Source organism: Candida parapsilosis, contig 005807 (genome assembly GCF_000182765.1).
Source record: "Candida parapsilosis strain CDC317 annotated contig 005807".
Classification (NCBI taxonomy): domain Eukaryota; kingdom Fungi; phylum Ascomycota; class Pichiomycetes; order Serinales; family Debaryomycetaceae; genus Lodderomyces; species Lodderomyces parapsilosis.
The window spans coordinates 161,818-177,196 of NW_023503280.1; the positions used below are offsets into that span (position 1 = coordinate 161,818).

General features: G+C 38.8%; 8 protein-coding genes across 8 annotated transcripts; 5 read left to right on the forward strand and 3 right to left on the reverse strand. All coding sequences in view use genetic code 12, as the record gives it.

Moving 5' to 3' along the window:
* Window positions 1–122: 122 nt before the first annotated feature.
* Window positions 123–2,741, reverse strand: EPL1 (Epl1p; the record flags this gene model as incomplete). The annotated part of the gene is made up of 1 exon (XM_036807894.1): window positions 123–2,741. One exon carries the CDS (start codon window positions 2,739–2,741, stop codon window positions 123–125), a length of 2,619 nt encoding a protein of 872 aa, XP_036664685.1.
* A 2,532-nt stretch (window positions 2,742–5,273) lies between these two features.
* Window positions 5,274–6,128, forward strand: CRC1 (carnitine:acyl carnitine antiporter; the record flags this gene model as incomplete). Its single annotated transcript, XM_036807895.1, has 1 exon — window positions 5,274–6,128. One exon carries the CDS (start codon window positions 5,274–5,276, stop codon window positions 6,126–6,128), a length of 855 nt encoding a protein of 284 aa, XP_036664686.1.
* A 223-nt stretch (window positions 6,129–6,351) lies between these two features.
* On the forward strand, window positions 6,352–7,096 carry VMA4 (H(+)-transporting V1 sector ATPase subunit E; the record flags this gene model as incomplete). The annotated part of the gene is made up of 2 exons (XM_036807896.1): window positions 6,352–6,372; window positions 6,437–7,096. 2 exons carry the CDS (start codon window positions 6,352–6,354, stop codon window positions 7,094–7,096), a joined length of 681 nt encoding a protein of 226 aa, XP_036664687.1.
* A 272-nt stretch (window positions 7,097–7,368) lies between these two features.
* MRS2 (Mrs2p) lies at window positions 7,369–8,745 on the forward strand (the record flags this gene model as incomplete). Its single annotated transcript, XM_036807897.1, has 1 exon — window positions 7,369–8,745. One exon carries the CDS (start codon window positions 7,369–7,371, stop codon window positions 8,743–8,745), a length of 1,377 nt encoding a protein of 458 aa, XP_036664688.1.
* A 56-nt stretch (window positions 8,746–8,801) lies between these two features.
* CPAR2_800660 (DNA-directed RNA polymerase I subunit) lies at window positions 8,802–9,710 on the reverse strand (the record flags this gene model as incomplete). The annotated part of the gene is made up of 1 exon (XM_036807898.1): window positions 8,802–9,710. The coding sequence occupies one exon, from the start codon at window positions 9,708–9,710 to the stop codon at window positions 8,802–8,804; it is 909 nt and encodes a 302-aa protein (XP_036664689.1).
* Window positions 9,711–9,831: 121 nt separating this feature from the next.
* CPAR2_800670 (uncharacterized protein) lies at window positions 9,832–10,755 on the reverse strand (the record flags this gene model as incomplete). The annotated part of the gene is made up of 1 exon (XM_036807899.1): window positions 9,832–10,755. One exon carries the CDS (start codon window positions 10,753–10,755, stop codon window positions 9,832–9,834), a length of 924 nt encoding a protein of 307 aa, XP_036664690.1.
* Window positions 10,756–11,228: 473 nt separating this feature from the next.
* HDA1 (histone deacetylase) lies at window positions 11,229–13,769 on the forward strand (the record flags this gene model as incomplete). Its single annotated transcript, XM_036807900.1, has 1 exon — window positions 11,229–13,769. The coding sequence occupies one exon, from the start codon at window positions 11,229–11,231 to the stop codon at window positions 13,767–13,769; it is 2,541 nt and encodes an 846-aa protein (XP_036664691.1).
* A 370-nt stretch (window positions 13,770–14,139) lies between these two features.
* Window positions 14,140–15,345, forward strand: CPAR2_800690 (alpha/beta fold hydrolase; the record flags this gene model as incomplete). Its single annotated transcript, XM_036807902.1, has 1 exon — window positions 14,140–15,345. The coding sequence occupies one exon, from the start codon at window positions 14,140–14,142 to the stop codon at window positions 15,343–15,345; it is 1,206 nt and encodes a 401-aa protein (XP_036664692.1).
* Between the last annotated feature and the right edge of the window lie 34 nt (window positions 15,346–15,379).

Below are 15,379 nucleotides of genomic sequence, written 5' to 3' on the forward strand. Positions count from 1 at the left end.
AATCCGTCAGTCGAAACTTTAGCTTTACAATTCTACGTTAATTATCTTTCTATTTATGCTTTGATATATTACAAATATTTACACCTAGAATGCATTAATTAATTTGATTGTCTTGAAATTCATCAAACATGTCCTGCCAGTTTGTTGATTGAATTTTGAGCTGGAGAAAGAGGTTTGGAATTATTGACTGAGTTTGAAGTATTTTTCCGTTCTGACAATGTCCGCTTCAGCTTTTGCTGGTTGGGAGATGATGATGGCACGTGCTCATTGCCAAATTGATGATTCAATTGCTTTTGCTGAGCTTGAGCTTGAGCTTGAGCCTGGGCTTGTCGATTCGCAAGTTGTTGCTGTTGTTGTTGTTGTTGTTGAAGAGCTCTCATACGCGCCAGGTGCATAAAGGATTGTTGCTTTTGTTGAATAGACTCTTTTAAAAGTCCATACGACTTAGATAACAACATTGATCCGAATCTGATGGCTTGAGTGTCGTCGCTAATATTATTGAGCTTCGACGGATCGAGACTAAAAGGGTCAAGTGCTCCCTTCTGTGATTCCAGTAGATCAGTGTCATACTTCCACCTTGATCTTAAACGTTTCCACTCGTCTACCTTGCTGTCATAAACATTGGGCACTTCTTCCTCGTCCTCGCATATTTGAGAAAAATCCATAAATTCATCAACAACATCGGTAGTGGTTTGGCCGCGTCTATCAAGGAAAACACGACCCCCTCTACCAACTCGCTTTCGTAACCTCAATATTGGCTCTGAAAACTTAGCATTCTCTTCTGCATCCCTTGTTGATTCAATGGCACTCTCCTTGCTGAAACCGTGAATATAGTGATCGTAGTTGTTATTCTCAATGTCCTGCAACAACTGTGCAATGTAACTGGGCGAGTTGAACTTGTTGTTTGTGAATTTTTCTTGTAAAAGTGCCGAAGTAATGGGGAAAGCTTTTGTTGGTATTAGCTCTCCATTGGAACCTTTGAATGTGCGTACGCCAGGTATTGACTTGTTGTCCTCTATTAAAGCTTTCAAAGGCTCATTTAGGTAATTTGAGGTGTTAAACTGATGAAAGTTGGTTGCAGCAATAGATGAATATGGTATGTGACTTGGTTCGACCAACTTGTCATTAGTGGATATATCAAAAAACGGTTCGTATGGGTCGTCGGTGACATTCACAAATCCTCTATCCTGTTCCTTTCTTTTACGTAACTTGTCCAATACTGCGCGTTTGATGGTCTCGTTTTTTTCTTTCAAAACTAATGAAACCGTAACAAGATCCATGTCAGGAACTTTTGATGGTGGTAGTTTGACATAAGGCTGGTTTGTCGATGTTCCGTCGCGTTGATTTTGTTGGCTTGCATTCTGTTGTTGCAAGGCATACTGTTGTTGATGATGATGGGCTTTTGCGGCATGCTCTTGCTCCTGTTTCCTCTTTTCCCTTTTCCTCTCCTTCTCCTCTTCGTCCTCCTTGGGTTTGATAACTTTTCTCTTCTTATGTGGAAAAAACAAGTAATCATCACCCTTTATTCCTAATTCCCTTTTAACTTGTTTAGCTTCAAAACGAGTTTTGAATATATCAAATTCAGCCTGCAAATTTCGTAAATTCAAAATTTCTCGTTCACAAACACTCATGACCAAGTCTCTGGCACGATGAAGAGACTTTTGTAGCAAACGAATTCTTTCTGCTCCAACTGTATCAGCCCTTCTAGTTTTCCGTGCCTGTCTAAACTCACGCCTTCTAAAACAGATATATGGGTCATTTTCATTATCTTTTTCGTTAGCGTTAGGATCTTCAAATCTAAGAGTGGGATGAACTGATTTGCCCTTTCTCGCAATCTTTCTTAAAGCCCAGTGGTCGTATATAGGCTTCCCAAAAAATTCTAATAATTTGGGTATTGGTCGTACTTGGGTTGTATGCTCTTGATCCCTATCAAAGAGGGTTGTAAAAGGTTTGTAGTTGATCTCTTTAGATAGTCGTTCTTTGAGTGTTGTTGTCGATAAGTGTTCCAAATTACCGCCGCTGGACTCTATATATGGATTACTTGTTTTGATTGTGCTCTCAAATTGTTCGATAATATACTTGGACATCTCTTCATAAGACAAAATGTTAGATGGATCCATTGATAAAAAGGGTTGCCTTGCTTCAATTGTTTTTTCCAATCTATCGCATATGGTTTCAAATTCCAATTCCGTGCACTTTGCCAGATCGTCATGCTTCTTCTTTCCTGGTGGAGGTTGAATTTTTGATAATACTTCATTGTAAAACTTTTCATCTTCTTCATCCATGTTGTACTCAACACCAACCGTATCCTCAACCGTGGCACTAAACTTGATGTACGTTTCAGGTTCATTAAATTTTTGATCCTTGTAATACTTTGCAGCTTCAGTCCATATCTTGGATGCGTCTGGTGTCGGAATGTACACCTCATTCGCTTTTCCTGCATTTGCGCTTGATAATGCTTTTTGAGCCGCATTGATCACTTGCTGCAAATGCACCTCCTCCTCCTCGTTTTTATCAACACCTGTTTCAACGGCATGAACATCTCGTGGAGGTTGTCCTATGTTATTTGAATTCAAATGGTGTATCTGACTTGGTTCTAAATCCGAACCATCTAGTGTCGGTAGATCGCTTTGCTTATATATGGACAACGGTTGTTTAACGGAAATTTTCCGTTGACGAAATCGAGCACCAGCGGCATGTTGATTGGATTTGCTATCATTCTTTCCCGGTGGTATAGCCATTGCCAGGTCTCAATGCCCCCCTTTCAAACTTTGGCAATGCCGGCAACTATTCCTGGGTGAAATCTGGTTTGTAATATCAAATGGTAAAACTGGGCCCCAGCAAATATAATCAAAACTCGACGCGACCTTTAACTATTGGTGTTTGGATGCAAATGGGAATGCGTATATGCTCAACCAAAAAAAAAAAAAAGAAAAAAAAAAATTCTTCTCGTTCTGTTGAGTGTGTCGAAATCTTTTTGTCCAATGAAAATTGACGATCAAGGGGATGGCAAAAGTGAACGTTGTGATCCCATACAGTGAAAATGAGTCTATCAATGGTTAAAACTGATTGTAGGGAGTTAGTGTGTGTGTGTTACGTAATATGAGCCGAGTTTGGCTGATTGATTGGCTCGGTAAGTGATGTATTTGTCCTCGTGATGGGGCTACCTCTGTTGATGAAAACAGTTTTGTTGAAGTGAAATTGGTGACACTCTGTTTCGACAACCGCAATTAAAATTCAATAAAAAAATAAGAGAGAAAAAAAAAAACCACAGACAACAGACAACAGACAACAGACAAAATTATTTTTTTTTTCTTCTCTTGCTTCGTATTCTTATTTCCACATTGGTAATTTAATGCGGCTCATCAATTTGAAATTGTATGTCAGTAATCAGTGGTTGTATATCATGTAGCACAGAGTGATATAGTTTGTACAAAATGTAGATGAGTAGCTTCCGCTTATGTTGTCACTTTCTTCGAGGTAGGATTAATTGTAGTACAAAAAACTTCAACAACACCGTCTAAGCTATAGCCTGCACTCAAATCTTGGAGAATGTGTCAGCCTGTAGATATGCGGGATGTGACCTGGTGGTGTATCTGTGTTCATTACGCACCTACCGAGTACGACTCAGTTCAGAAACTCGTCCCTTTTGGGGCACATAGTAAGTATTTTCCTTCCCCTGTATTTTGGCAAAACCAGCGATAGCTTTCATTCGCAGATTCTATGCAGGCTTCATTTGAAGCACTGGAACGTATCCGCTATTATACGGAATTACTGACACGCCCTGTTCCGGGCGTGCAGTGTTTGCATTGTGTGGCATTACTTGTGAAATGTGTGAGGCGTGTGACTTGAAGGATGTGGTTGGTGTTCCGCCCCCATTCTTGAAACGTCTATTTTTGTTAAACACTTCCAGCTAATCAAGCATAAAGTTAGCCTGGGTTGTAAGCTTTTAGTAGTATTGACAGAGTGCACAATATTTTCCGTAATGGTCTTGTAAATTGTCGTTTCTAAAGAAGAAAGGTTTTCAGGAAGTTTCTATTGGTAAAAATAAAAAAAAAGTAGTGGACTCCTCCTTGTTAGCGAGATCGTTTTGTGTTGCAAATTCTATAACTACTATTGCTTCATCTGGAGACCAGGATTCTATCAACACCCGGTTGCAATTCTTTCAACGTATCTATTGTATATGGAGCTTCTACCAGCTATCATGTCGGGGGTTTCTTTTCTCGGTCGTTGTAAGAGATGTATACATCAAACTTGAAACCAAGTTCTGGTAAAAGCATTTACGAAATTTCGTTACAAATTCCTGACACAAACTGAACAGGGCAGTCGTTTTCGTGACCAACCCTTGCTGGACACATAAGCGCATATATAGAGCCTAAAAAAGCACATCGGTGCATCGATAAACACACCGGTCCCTCAGATTGCACCCACTTTTCAAAAGAAAAGTATCACGTGAAAACGCAAAAGCCACTACTCCAAAAAGTTCAACTTTTCTCGAGGATTTTTCATACCTAAGTGAAAGCAGTTGCTGATCACTCATTGGAGTCCGAAGGTATGTGATGGACCAACTTGTGTGGCATCGGATTATTTAAATGTGTCGTTTTCCGCGTGCATTAGAAAACAATCACCACCACAATGTACTGTATGCTGATAAAAAAAAAAAAAGATGATGACACAGAATGTACAATCAACCGAGCAATATGCTGACATTTACATGAACCTCGGTGAAATAGAAAATCAAAACAATCAACACAATCAAGACCAACCAAAAAAAAAAAGTTCGTAATTTAGGACATACTGTTGGCGAAAATTATGACGAATACAGTACCATATGAATCTCTCTGGACCCTGTAAGAGCACCTCCACCCCGCTTTCCATTGCAGATATGTGAGTACATGTATATACGCATGTATCTTTTTCTGTCCCACTTTTTAGACATCCACAAAAGAACCCCATATTTTATTTTATTTTTTCTGATTTTCTCTTTCAAATCGGCGCCAATAAGAGAAGTTCGTATTCTAAATTTTTCAAAATTATTTCTTATGATTTGAAAAAGAAAAAAGTTCTGACCTTTTTCATATAAGAATAAGCCAATTTCTTCAAACTTATCCCAAGGGTATATCCTTCATTGAGTTTTGCTTACCATTGCTAGTCATTTTTTTTTACCGTTGCACTGCCTTTCTCCGCAAATCTTTTGCCAAACAAAGATCCATTTACTTGGTACATACATAACAAATATCATTATATAAAACAAAGTATAAATTATTTCAAATATGGACGACGTTGATTCAGTATTGGTAGATAATGTCAAATCATTTGCCTCCGGTGGATTTGGTGGTATCTGTGCCGTCTTGACTGGACACCCGTTCGATTTGGTCAAGGTGAGATTACAAACTGGTTTGTATAATTCATCAGTACAGTGTGTTAAAGAAACAATTGCCAAAGATGGGTTGAGAGGTCTTTACCGTGGTGTTTTGCCACCATTGTTGGGAGTTACACCAATGTTTGCCGTTTCTTTTTGGGGTTACGATGTTGGTAAAAAACTTGTTGGATCTTTTACTGGTAAAACAATTGAGCAATTCACCATTGGAGATATTTCAGCTGCTGGTTTCATTAGTGCCATTCCAACTACTCTAGTCGCAGCTCCATTCGAAAGAGTCAAGGTTATGATGCAAATTCAAGAAGGAGCAAAATCTAAAGGCATGGGTGGTGTTGTAGTCGATATGTACAAGACTGGTGGTATTAGATCCATTTTCAAAGGTTCAGCAGCCACTTTGGCTAGAGATGGGCCAGGTTCAGCATTGTATTTTGCTACCTATGAATACTTGAAAAAGGAATTATCAACTCCCGGTAAAGATTTGTCAATCTTGGCAATTATGACTGCTGGTGGTTTCGCAGGTGTTGCTATGTGGTTGGGTGTTTTCCCAATTGACACCATCAAATCAACTCAACAATCCTCAAATGTACCTATCTCCATTGCTCAAACTACTAGAAATATTTACGCAAAGGGTGGTATCAAGGCTTTCTTCCCAGGTGTTGGTCCTGCATTGGCCAGATCATTCCCTGCAAATGCTGCCACCTTCTTGGGTGTTGAACTTGCTAAGAACGCGTTGGATAAGATTGTATAAATAAAAGAGAATTTGATAGATTAAAAGGGCGTATTTATAATATAAAGAGGAAGTTTGTAGTGCTATACTTTTTTTGCAGTTTTAGGCGTGCGCGGCGTTCAAAAGTGGTTAATCCATTTTTCTCTCTGAGTTTCAATTCTCAACGAGAGAGTTTAATGAACGATTAATCAACACCGTCCATCAATCAGCTGACGCATAGACAGAAAAAACACAATCTCACACAATGGCATTACTGGACGAACAAGTATGTAACAGATTAATACGTAGTGTGTTGTTCCATTGACTCTATACTAACTCATTCTTATCAGGTAAAATCCGAGCTCACCAAAATGCAAGCCTTCATTGAGAAGGAAGCAAAGGAGAAAGCAAAGGAGATTAGGTTGAAGGCAGACGAGGAATATGAAATTGAGAAAGCATCCACCGTGAGGTTGGAAACGTCCGCCATTGATGCCACTTATGAACAAAAATTAAAAAAAGCAAGCTTGGCTCAGCAAATCACCAAGTCAACAATTGGAAACAAAACTAGATTGAAGATTCTTGGAGAGAAAGACCAGTTTTTGAATCAGATATTTGACGACGCTGAAAAAGAGTTACACAATATCACTAAAGACAAAGCCAAGTATAAGCCTGTGTTGGTTGGTTTGATTGAAGAAGGGATCTTGACGTTATTGGAGAATAAAGTAAGTATTAAAGTGAGAGAAGTTGATGTCGATCTTGCGAAAGAGGCAGCAAAGGAAGCGTCCAAGAACTATGAAGAAAAGACTAAACAAAAAGTCGATGTAACTGTTGATGAAAAGGATTTCTTGAGCAAAGATATTGCTGGCGGGGTAATCATCGTGAATGGTACCGGAAAAATTGAGGTTGTAAACACTTTGGAAGAGAGATTGAAAATATTGCAAGAAGAAGCATTGCCTGCCATTAGACTAGCATTATTTGGTCCTTCACCAACAAGAAAGTTTTTCGATTAAATAAAGTTTTACTTCTTTATACACACATCAATTAAAGATAAATAAATTTGCAACTGAAAGGGTGGAGCAACTTAGCGGCGGTAGTGATAGTATTGGTAGTGGTAGTATTGTCCACAAGAGAAAGTATGTTCGTTCTTGTAGAATTCATATCTTTATCAGCCACGATTGCTGACAGAAAAAGAAAAAGAAACTGAGGTCCATCGTTTGCTGTGCGGCATTGATACAATTTTCTTTCAACCTTATCAACCAAACATCACTTACCAAACACCTCCATGCATCGAATACTTCGACGTATTCCAAGATATGGGCTGATTTTGCAAAGGCCGAGAATACACTGGCACTCACTTACCACTACATCTTCTTCTTCTTCTACATCGAAAGGACACATACCATTAACCACAAGTCTATCAGAACCACCACTCGATGCAAAACCAAACAATGACCATCACCACAGAATCCTCAACAAGTTGAAACCGATACAACCGAATGATCTATACGTTTCATGTACTATATTTGACTCCAAAGGTAACATCACCTCCGTGTCGAAAAAATACCCCAAGATGCAATTTCTAAAAGAAAACCACTTGTTTCCAAGAGATCTACGAAAGATCGATACTTCATCGATTGACGTTGTCCCAACAATCATGATACGTCCATCAAATGCCATATTGGTCAACTTGTTGTATATAAAAGCCATAATCAAGAAGAACTCGGTCATGGTGTTTGACACTTCCAATAGTGAAGTGGCGACGAAATTGGGTATATTGATGTACGATTTAGAAATGAAGTTGAAGTCGTCATCAAATTCCACATCTATGCCATACGAGTTCAGGGCATTGGAGCTGATTTTAGTTAGTGTGATGAGTTACTTGGAAGCGGAAATCAAGACATATATTTCCAGTTGTGGGATGATTTTGGGAGAGTTGGAAAACCAAGTTGATCGAAAGAAGTTGCAGGAACTATTGATACGACTGAAACAATTGTCTAGTTTCCACCAAAAGGCATTGTTAATCAGAGATGTGTTGGAAGAATTGTTGGAAAACGATGAAGACTTGGCAGGCATGTATTTAAGCAAGCCAAAAATGCCAGGAAATGAACAAGAAGAAAGTTTTGAGGATTTGGAAATGATTTTGGAGAGTTATTATAGACAATGTGATGAGTGTGTTCAACAAGCAGGTAGTTTATTGAATGATATTCGCGCCACTGAAGAAATTGTCAATATCATTCTTGATGCAAATAGAAATTCTCTCATGTTGTTTGAGTTGAAGGTTACGGTTTACACATTAGGCATAACTGTTGCAACGTTAATCCCAGCGTTTTACGGAATGAACTTGAAAAATTACATTGAAGATTCAAATTTGGGATTCGCGGCGGTGGTTGTGTTTTCTCTTATACAAGGAGGGCTAATAACGTGGTTTAATTTCAAGAAATTGCACAAGGTTCAAAGATTAACAATGATGGGGACTAATGATTCTTCAATGAATGTGTCGTCATCAACTTATTCTTTAGCAATTAAGAAAAACAGTCTGTTTCTACGTCGCTTAATCTTTGGTTCGGGGACATACAGGAGGAGAAATTTTGATAGACCTACAAAGCGAGAGAAGGATGTTATATGGCGTATGATAAATGATGATAGACCTAGACATTAAAAAAAAAATGGATATATGCAATGTCGCTTTTTATTTCTTTTTTGTAAATAGTTTATTTAATCGGATTCTACTTCATCTTCAGCTGAATCGGACTTGTTTACAATTTGATCATCTTCATCTTCGTTTTCACTATTGTTGATGTAGGCAGGTAAGTCCTCGTTTTCATTGGGCTCGGGGATTTCAGTTGTGGTGACAGCAGTGTTTGTCTCCTCCTCCTCCTCATCGTCATCAAACTTCTTATGTTTACCGCTTGACACTGATTTTGAGCTATGTTTTTGTTCATAAACAGGTTGAGCACTTCTCTCTTCACCTGGCCCAATCAATGTACCTTCAATGCTGACAACACGTCCGGTGGTGTAAACGTTCTTCACAGTAAACTTTATTTTACCATCAACTTTTTGTCCATTTTCGTCGCTCCAATACCCATACGATTTTTTGTCACCGCTTTCCACTACCTCGTCCTGTTGATTGCTCGTGAAACTCCAACCCATAGGGATATTGTATCGTTTAATCGATGCATTGAATACATCACAAATCAATATTCCCAAATGTGATGGAGTTTGCATGAAAATGTCTCCTTCCAATATGTCACCGACGCTTGGACTCCAGATTAGAAACTGCACATTGACCCAGATAAATGTGAATGGGGAAGAACCTTCTATTTTCGCGAGATTTTGATCATGTGCCTCCGTCTCTAACTCTATATTTGAATATGATAGAACTACCCCCTTCAACTTTGGATGGAACTTCATCACCAATGAATCTAGATGTTGTTGTTTAATTCCAATCACGGGGTCATTGTTGAATGTAGGCGCCAATGAAACATAAAGCGATGTCGATACAGTCTTGAAACATTCAGAAAGTTGAGTTTCTGTATTGACAGGGTTTTTGGACTTCACAGTCTTTGATCTTTTGGCCGGTGCTAGACCGTGATGCTCTTTACTCCTCCTCTTTATCTCTGACATTGATAAAAAAAGGTGTAGATGTTAGAATTAGTCTATTCTACGTATTCTATTGATGAGCCAGTTTTTGTGCCTAATAAATTTTTTTGATTTTTTTTTTCACCCTTTTGATGAGATGAACTTACTACTCCATTTCACCTTTTACCACAATGGGTATCATCCCTCCTGTAGGTATGGTGAACTTCCTATGTCCGATCACTGTGATAAATGCTCTGATTGTCCCTGCATGCGAAGTTATACTAATAACGTCGTTCTTGTCATTATTGAAGATATCCTGCAACACATCATGAATTCTAATAAACTGCTCGTGTAGCTGCTCTCTTTTTGGATTCACATACGATTCAAAAAGCTTATCTTCTTCTTCAAAGTCTTTAGAAAACACAAGGAATGGAAATTTTGATTCAAGTTGACTTTTGGTTGATCGTTTGTGACATAAATGCAATCCAATGGTTTCTCGTAAATTTTCAATCACCGAAGGATTCGTATCGGGCCACGTAATTATGTGTGTTTTGATCGATCGTTGAAGAGGAGAAACATAAAAGGACTTCGGATATGGTGCTCCCTTATCCAATTGTTCTCTCCAAGCATCGTGATTTTCAAAAGCCTGGTTGATCCCCAATTCAGTTAAATCTGCATCTGGACCCCAAGTTATTTCACCATCTGAACCCAAGAACCTCCATTTGTTGTACCACTCCTCTTTTGAGTACTTCCTTCCTGCAACATTTGCCCATCCTTGACCGTGCCTAGCAAAGAAAATCAACTTGTATTGAACATTGGAGGGAGCAGATGCGTTCAATTCATTCAATTCATTGATTATCGCCCCCCAAGACTTTTCTATACCAAAATTTTCTTCTGTGTATCTAAATTCCATGTCATCTGTGTTTGGATCAGATTGTTTAAAGAATCCATGTTGCGGTGAAAACTTCCACATGTGTTGTCCAAGACTAGATAAGTTTCGCTCTGCAATTAAGTTATAAAACAATGCATCCTCGTTAGGATCACCGTGTGCATCGTGGCGATCATTACTATTGGGGACTAACAATGACATAAGGAAACTCTTTGTCTCAACAACGGTGGTGCCTAGTCATAGTCTCGGATTAAGTGCAACGGCTCATTTGTCGTGTGATCGAATAACGTGACATTGAATTATGCGACAAATCACAAAAGTGAGGCTACTGCTTTCATTGCATAGAGACACAATAAAACACAAAAACTCTAGAGCGAGTGTGTGAGTGTGCGTCAATGAGACCGAGAGACTGAATGAGAGAGAGAGATTGAAAAATTATAATTTTGTTTCTCTTTAAATGAATCTTTCTGTTGTCTAAATAAAAAGAATTAAAGAAAGAAAAAAAAAACAAATCTAGACATTCACAACCATCTTTACAGGCTGCAATTATCATTATTGAATAGTAACACATTCCTGGGATAACAATATTGATACGGAGCTGGCCTATACTATACACATACACACTCATTTACATTGCTGGTTCACAATCCACTTCTATCACCTAAATCTTCACCATGTCTGACGAGTCGAAAAAAGAATTTGCGTCCGAGGACGTGAAATCAGAATCTCCAGTTGAGCAAACAACGGATGCAATAACAAACGAAACTGTCAACGCTAATGCAAAGATAGATGAACATGATGGTGCTGTTGCTGTTGTTGTCAAGCAAGAAGAAGAGAATGATGATGATGATGATGGTGAATCGAGAACAGATGTCGTACCGGCTGAGGCAGTTGCAGAAGAAACAGTTGACAAAGACGAGTCAAATAATGACCCCACGATCGAGGAACAGCCGCCGTTGAAAAAGATCAAGCTTGAAGAGGATGGTATCAAACAGGAGAATGGATTCAGCGAAGTCAACGGATCTAAATCTTTCGAAAAGAATGATCATCATGTGGTAAAGTCTCAGCCGCGACCAATTGTTGTGGTGCCTCCAGCTAAACCTGAATTGTTTTACATACCATTAAAGACCGGATTGGTGTACGACGTGAGAATGAGATACCATGCCAAGATTTTTACATCTTACTTTGAATATACCGACCCACACCCAGAGGACCCTCGTCGTATATATCGAATCTATAAAAAATTAGTGGAAGCTGGTTTAGTTCAGGATTACTCGTTATCAGGAATTGACGAATTGGGTCCATACATGGAGAAGATTCCCATCAGAGAAGCATCCGCTGACGAGATATTGGAAGTTCACTCTGAGGAACATCTAAAGCATATACAATCTACTGAAACAATGACCAAGGATGAGTTATTGAAAGAAACGGCCACTGGTGATTCCATTTACGTCAACAACGATTCTTTCTTTTCCGCTAAATTATCTTGTGGTGGAGCTATCGAAGCTTGTAAAGCAGTGGTTGAAGGAAAAGTCAAAAATTCACTTGCAGCAGTCAGACCTCCAGGACACCATGCTGAGCCAGACTCTCCCGGCGGATTCTGTTTGTTTAGTAATGTTGCAGTGGCTGCCAAAAACATCCTCAAGTCATACCCTGAATCGGTACGAAAAATTGTTGTTCTTGATTGGGATATCCATCATGGTAACGGTACCCAAAAGGCATTCTATGATGATCCAAGAGTTTTGTATATTTCACTACACAGATACGAAAATGGTAAATTTTATCCAGGAACAAAGTATGGTGGCGCAGAGCAAGTTGGAGAAGGTGCTGGGGAAGGGTTTAACTTGAATATTCCTTGGAGATCACATGGGATGCACGATGGTGATTATGTATATGCATTCAATAAGGTCATCATTCCAGTTATGTTGGAATATGATCCGGATTTGATTATTGTCAGTTCTGGTTTTGATGCAGCTGATGGGGACGTGATTGGTGCTTGTCACGTGAGTCCTGCAGGATACGGATACATGACACATTTGCTAAAGGCAATAGCGAGAGGTAAATTGGCGGTAATCCTTGAAGGAGGATACAATTTAACCTCCATTAGTAATAGTGCATTGGCAGTAGCCAAAGTTTTACTCGGCGAACCGCCTGAAAATACAATACGAATGCAACCACATGGTGATGCCATAGAGGTTGTGGATGAGGTTACCAAAATACAATCTAAATATTGGAAATGCTTGAAACCAGGAGTGCCAAAGACGTCGTTCGACGATGTATATGATTTACCCAACCTCGATAAAGAGAGGTATAGTTTGATCAACATATCTGATCCAATCAGATTCTACCAAAACAATGAAGCTTACACCAAGAAACAATTCATCAACTTACCAATAATAAACCACGATAAGGGAGATAAAAAGACTGCCAATTTTACTTGCGACTTGCCTCAACAGATAGATGAGTTGATTATGGCTAGTCGAGAAATTTACGATTGTACATCTATTGTATTGACGATACATGATCCTCCAGAGATATGGGCAAATATTAATCCAACTACAGGTATAATTGAAAGCAATTCGTCTATACTATTGGAGCAACCATTATTTCAAATAATGGATAAAGTGGAGAAGGAAAAAGATAGTGATAACAAGGACAAAATTGGTTACATTGACATCAACGTTCCCTCTTTCCAATTACCAATCCCAGGATTGTCCACTTCGCACGAATCTTCATACAACCCCACCATTTTTGCACAAGAAGTACTTTTATACGTCTGGGATAACTACATTTCTTTTTTCACCAAATTGAAAAAATTGGTTTTTGTTGGATTTGGTGACTCTTATCAAAGTATAGTGCATTTGTTTAGCAAGCGTCCATCAGCCGATATCAAGAGTTTAGTTAAATTTACCATTGCTTATGTCAATAGAACGCCATTGAAACCTATAAACCCCGTCATGGATGAGAGTATGGTTGATTGGTTTTACCACAATTCAACCATATTCACCAGTCACTTGAACTCATGTTGGAGTGGTTCAAGCAATGGATCATCCAGTGAATCAAATGGAGATGATTTGAAGCGACCAAGAAGGAAATTTGGCAGAGTATTGAAAGCTAAAGGAGATGGTTTGTTTGACGTGATTAATGAAAAGTTTGATGAGGGGGTTGATAATATTTTAGATAGTATAGAGGAATATTCCAGTTCCGAGGAGTAATTGTATGCCATTAGAGATTCTTGTATGAGAAATAAACTTTTTCGGATAAAGTTGCACTAAATCTTGTTCCGAGGTCCAGTAAAAGAATGCGAAAACGCCACATTGCGAAGAACCGAGGTGCCTGCGAGAGATGAATGTTTTATAGCTTTTAGTTGGAGCTTGTATTTAACCATAGCGGCTATTCTCTTTGGCGTAGATTGATCACGAAGTTAAATAAACATTTCCCCACTCTTTCATTCGGACAATTTTGCTGCAACAAAATTTCACAGTCTTATTTTAGGTGCTCCGTTTTTGTGGCTATACAATTCTATTTAAAGCCAATCAAAAACACATCCCAAGATGATAAACCTCCAGCAAGTATCAATAAGCAATGTCATTTACACTTGAAAAGAAACTGACAAGAGCTCACCCAACTAGAGCGCAAGGCTCTACATTACTAGCAAAAGATGCCGAAAATTTGACAATCGTGTATAACAAATACAAATCAAATTGCCCACGTCCAAACCCACAATCACAATTAACTTACAATCTTGTATTTTGCCACGGAACAGGATTCAATAAATCAATTTGGAACTATCACATCAAGAAATTGTTTCAACTCTCGCAATCGTTGCAAGTGCCATGCTTTTTGGATACTGTTGTCAGTATTGACGCAATTGGTCATGGTGATTCAAGTTTGGCCAACGCGGAGAAATTGGGCCCTGTATGTACATGGGATGATGGTGCCAGAGATGTGATTGAAGTTGTTGAAAATGAAATTCGCACCACTGGTGATTTGAAAAACGATGCAGATGCAAGAACTGTAATCATAGGTCATTCAATGGGTGGTTTTATGGCCATTTACGCGGCTTACTTGGAGTCTTCTTTATTTGACTCAGTTATCGCTATTGAACCCGTCTTGTACGCTTCTCCAGATAGTGCCGAAAAGTACATGAAATTGTTTAAAAAGATTTCAGGGTTCATTTTGGATACGTTTGATACTGAACAGGATGCTAAATACTTTTTTGAAAAGTTTTCCTTTACAAAATTACATAATCCAGAAGTGTTGAACGATTACATGGCTGATGAGATTTACAAGACCAAGGATGAAGAAGGTAAAGTGGTGTACAAGATCAAGTGCATAAAGAATCTTCAAATTGCAGCTTATTTGGGGTCAATGATGTCGCTTCCTAAAGGTATGTTGGCATTCCCAGCATTGAGAGTGCCATTTTTGCACGTTGTGGGAACAAAAGCAAAATGGAATCCTCCAGAGAGTACTGCTTGGATTAGGGGTTCAATTGATCCGAAGTTTTTTGCTGGTGGCATCGACATCCCTGATGGGGAACATTTGGTCAATGGTGAGAAACCAGATGAAGTAGTTGCCGTCATCAAAGATTTCTTGACAAAGAGAAATGAAGATTACGAGAAAGAGAGATTGAACACTCCTGAAGTTGTTTTAAAAGAAGACAAACAAGGGTTACGAGAACAAGAGTTTGGCAAATTATTAAAAGGAGATCTTGCTGATATTCATGGGTATGTGCTTCCAGAGCACACACCATTTGATCTAACTTTGAAAAAGAGTAGTAGCAAATTGTAATGATGTTTTGTGATGTGTATTCAATGCTAGACAT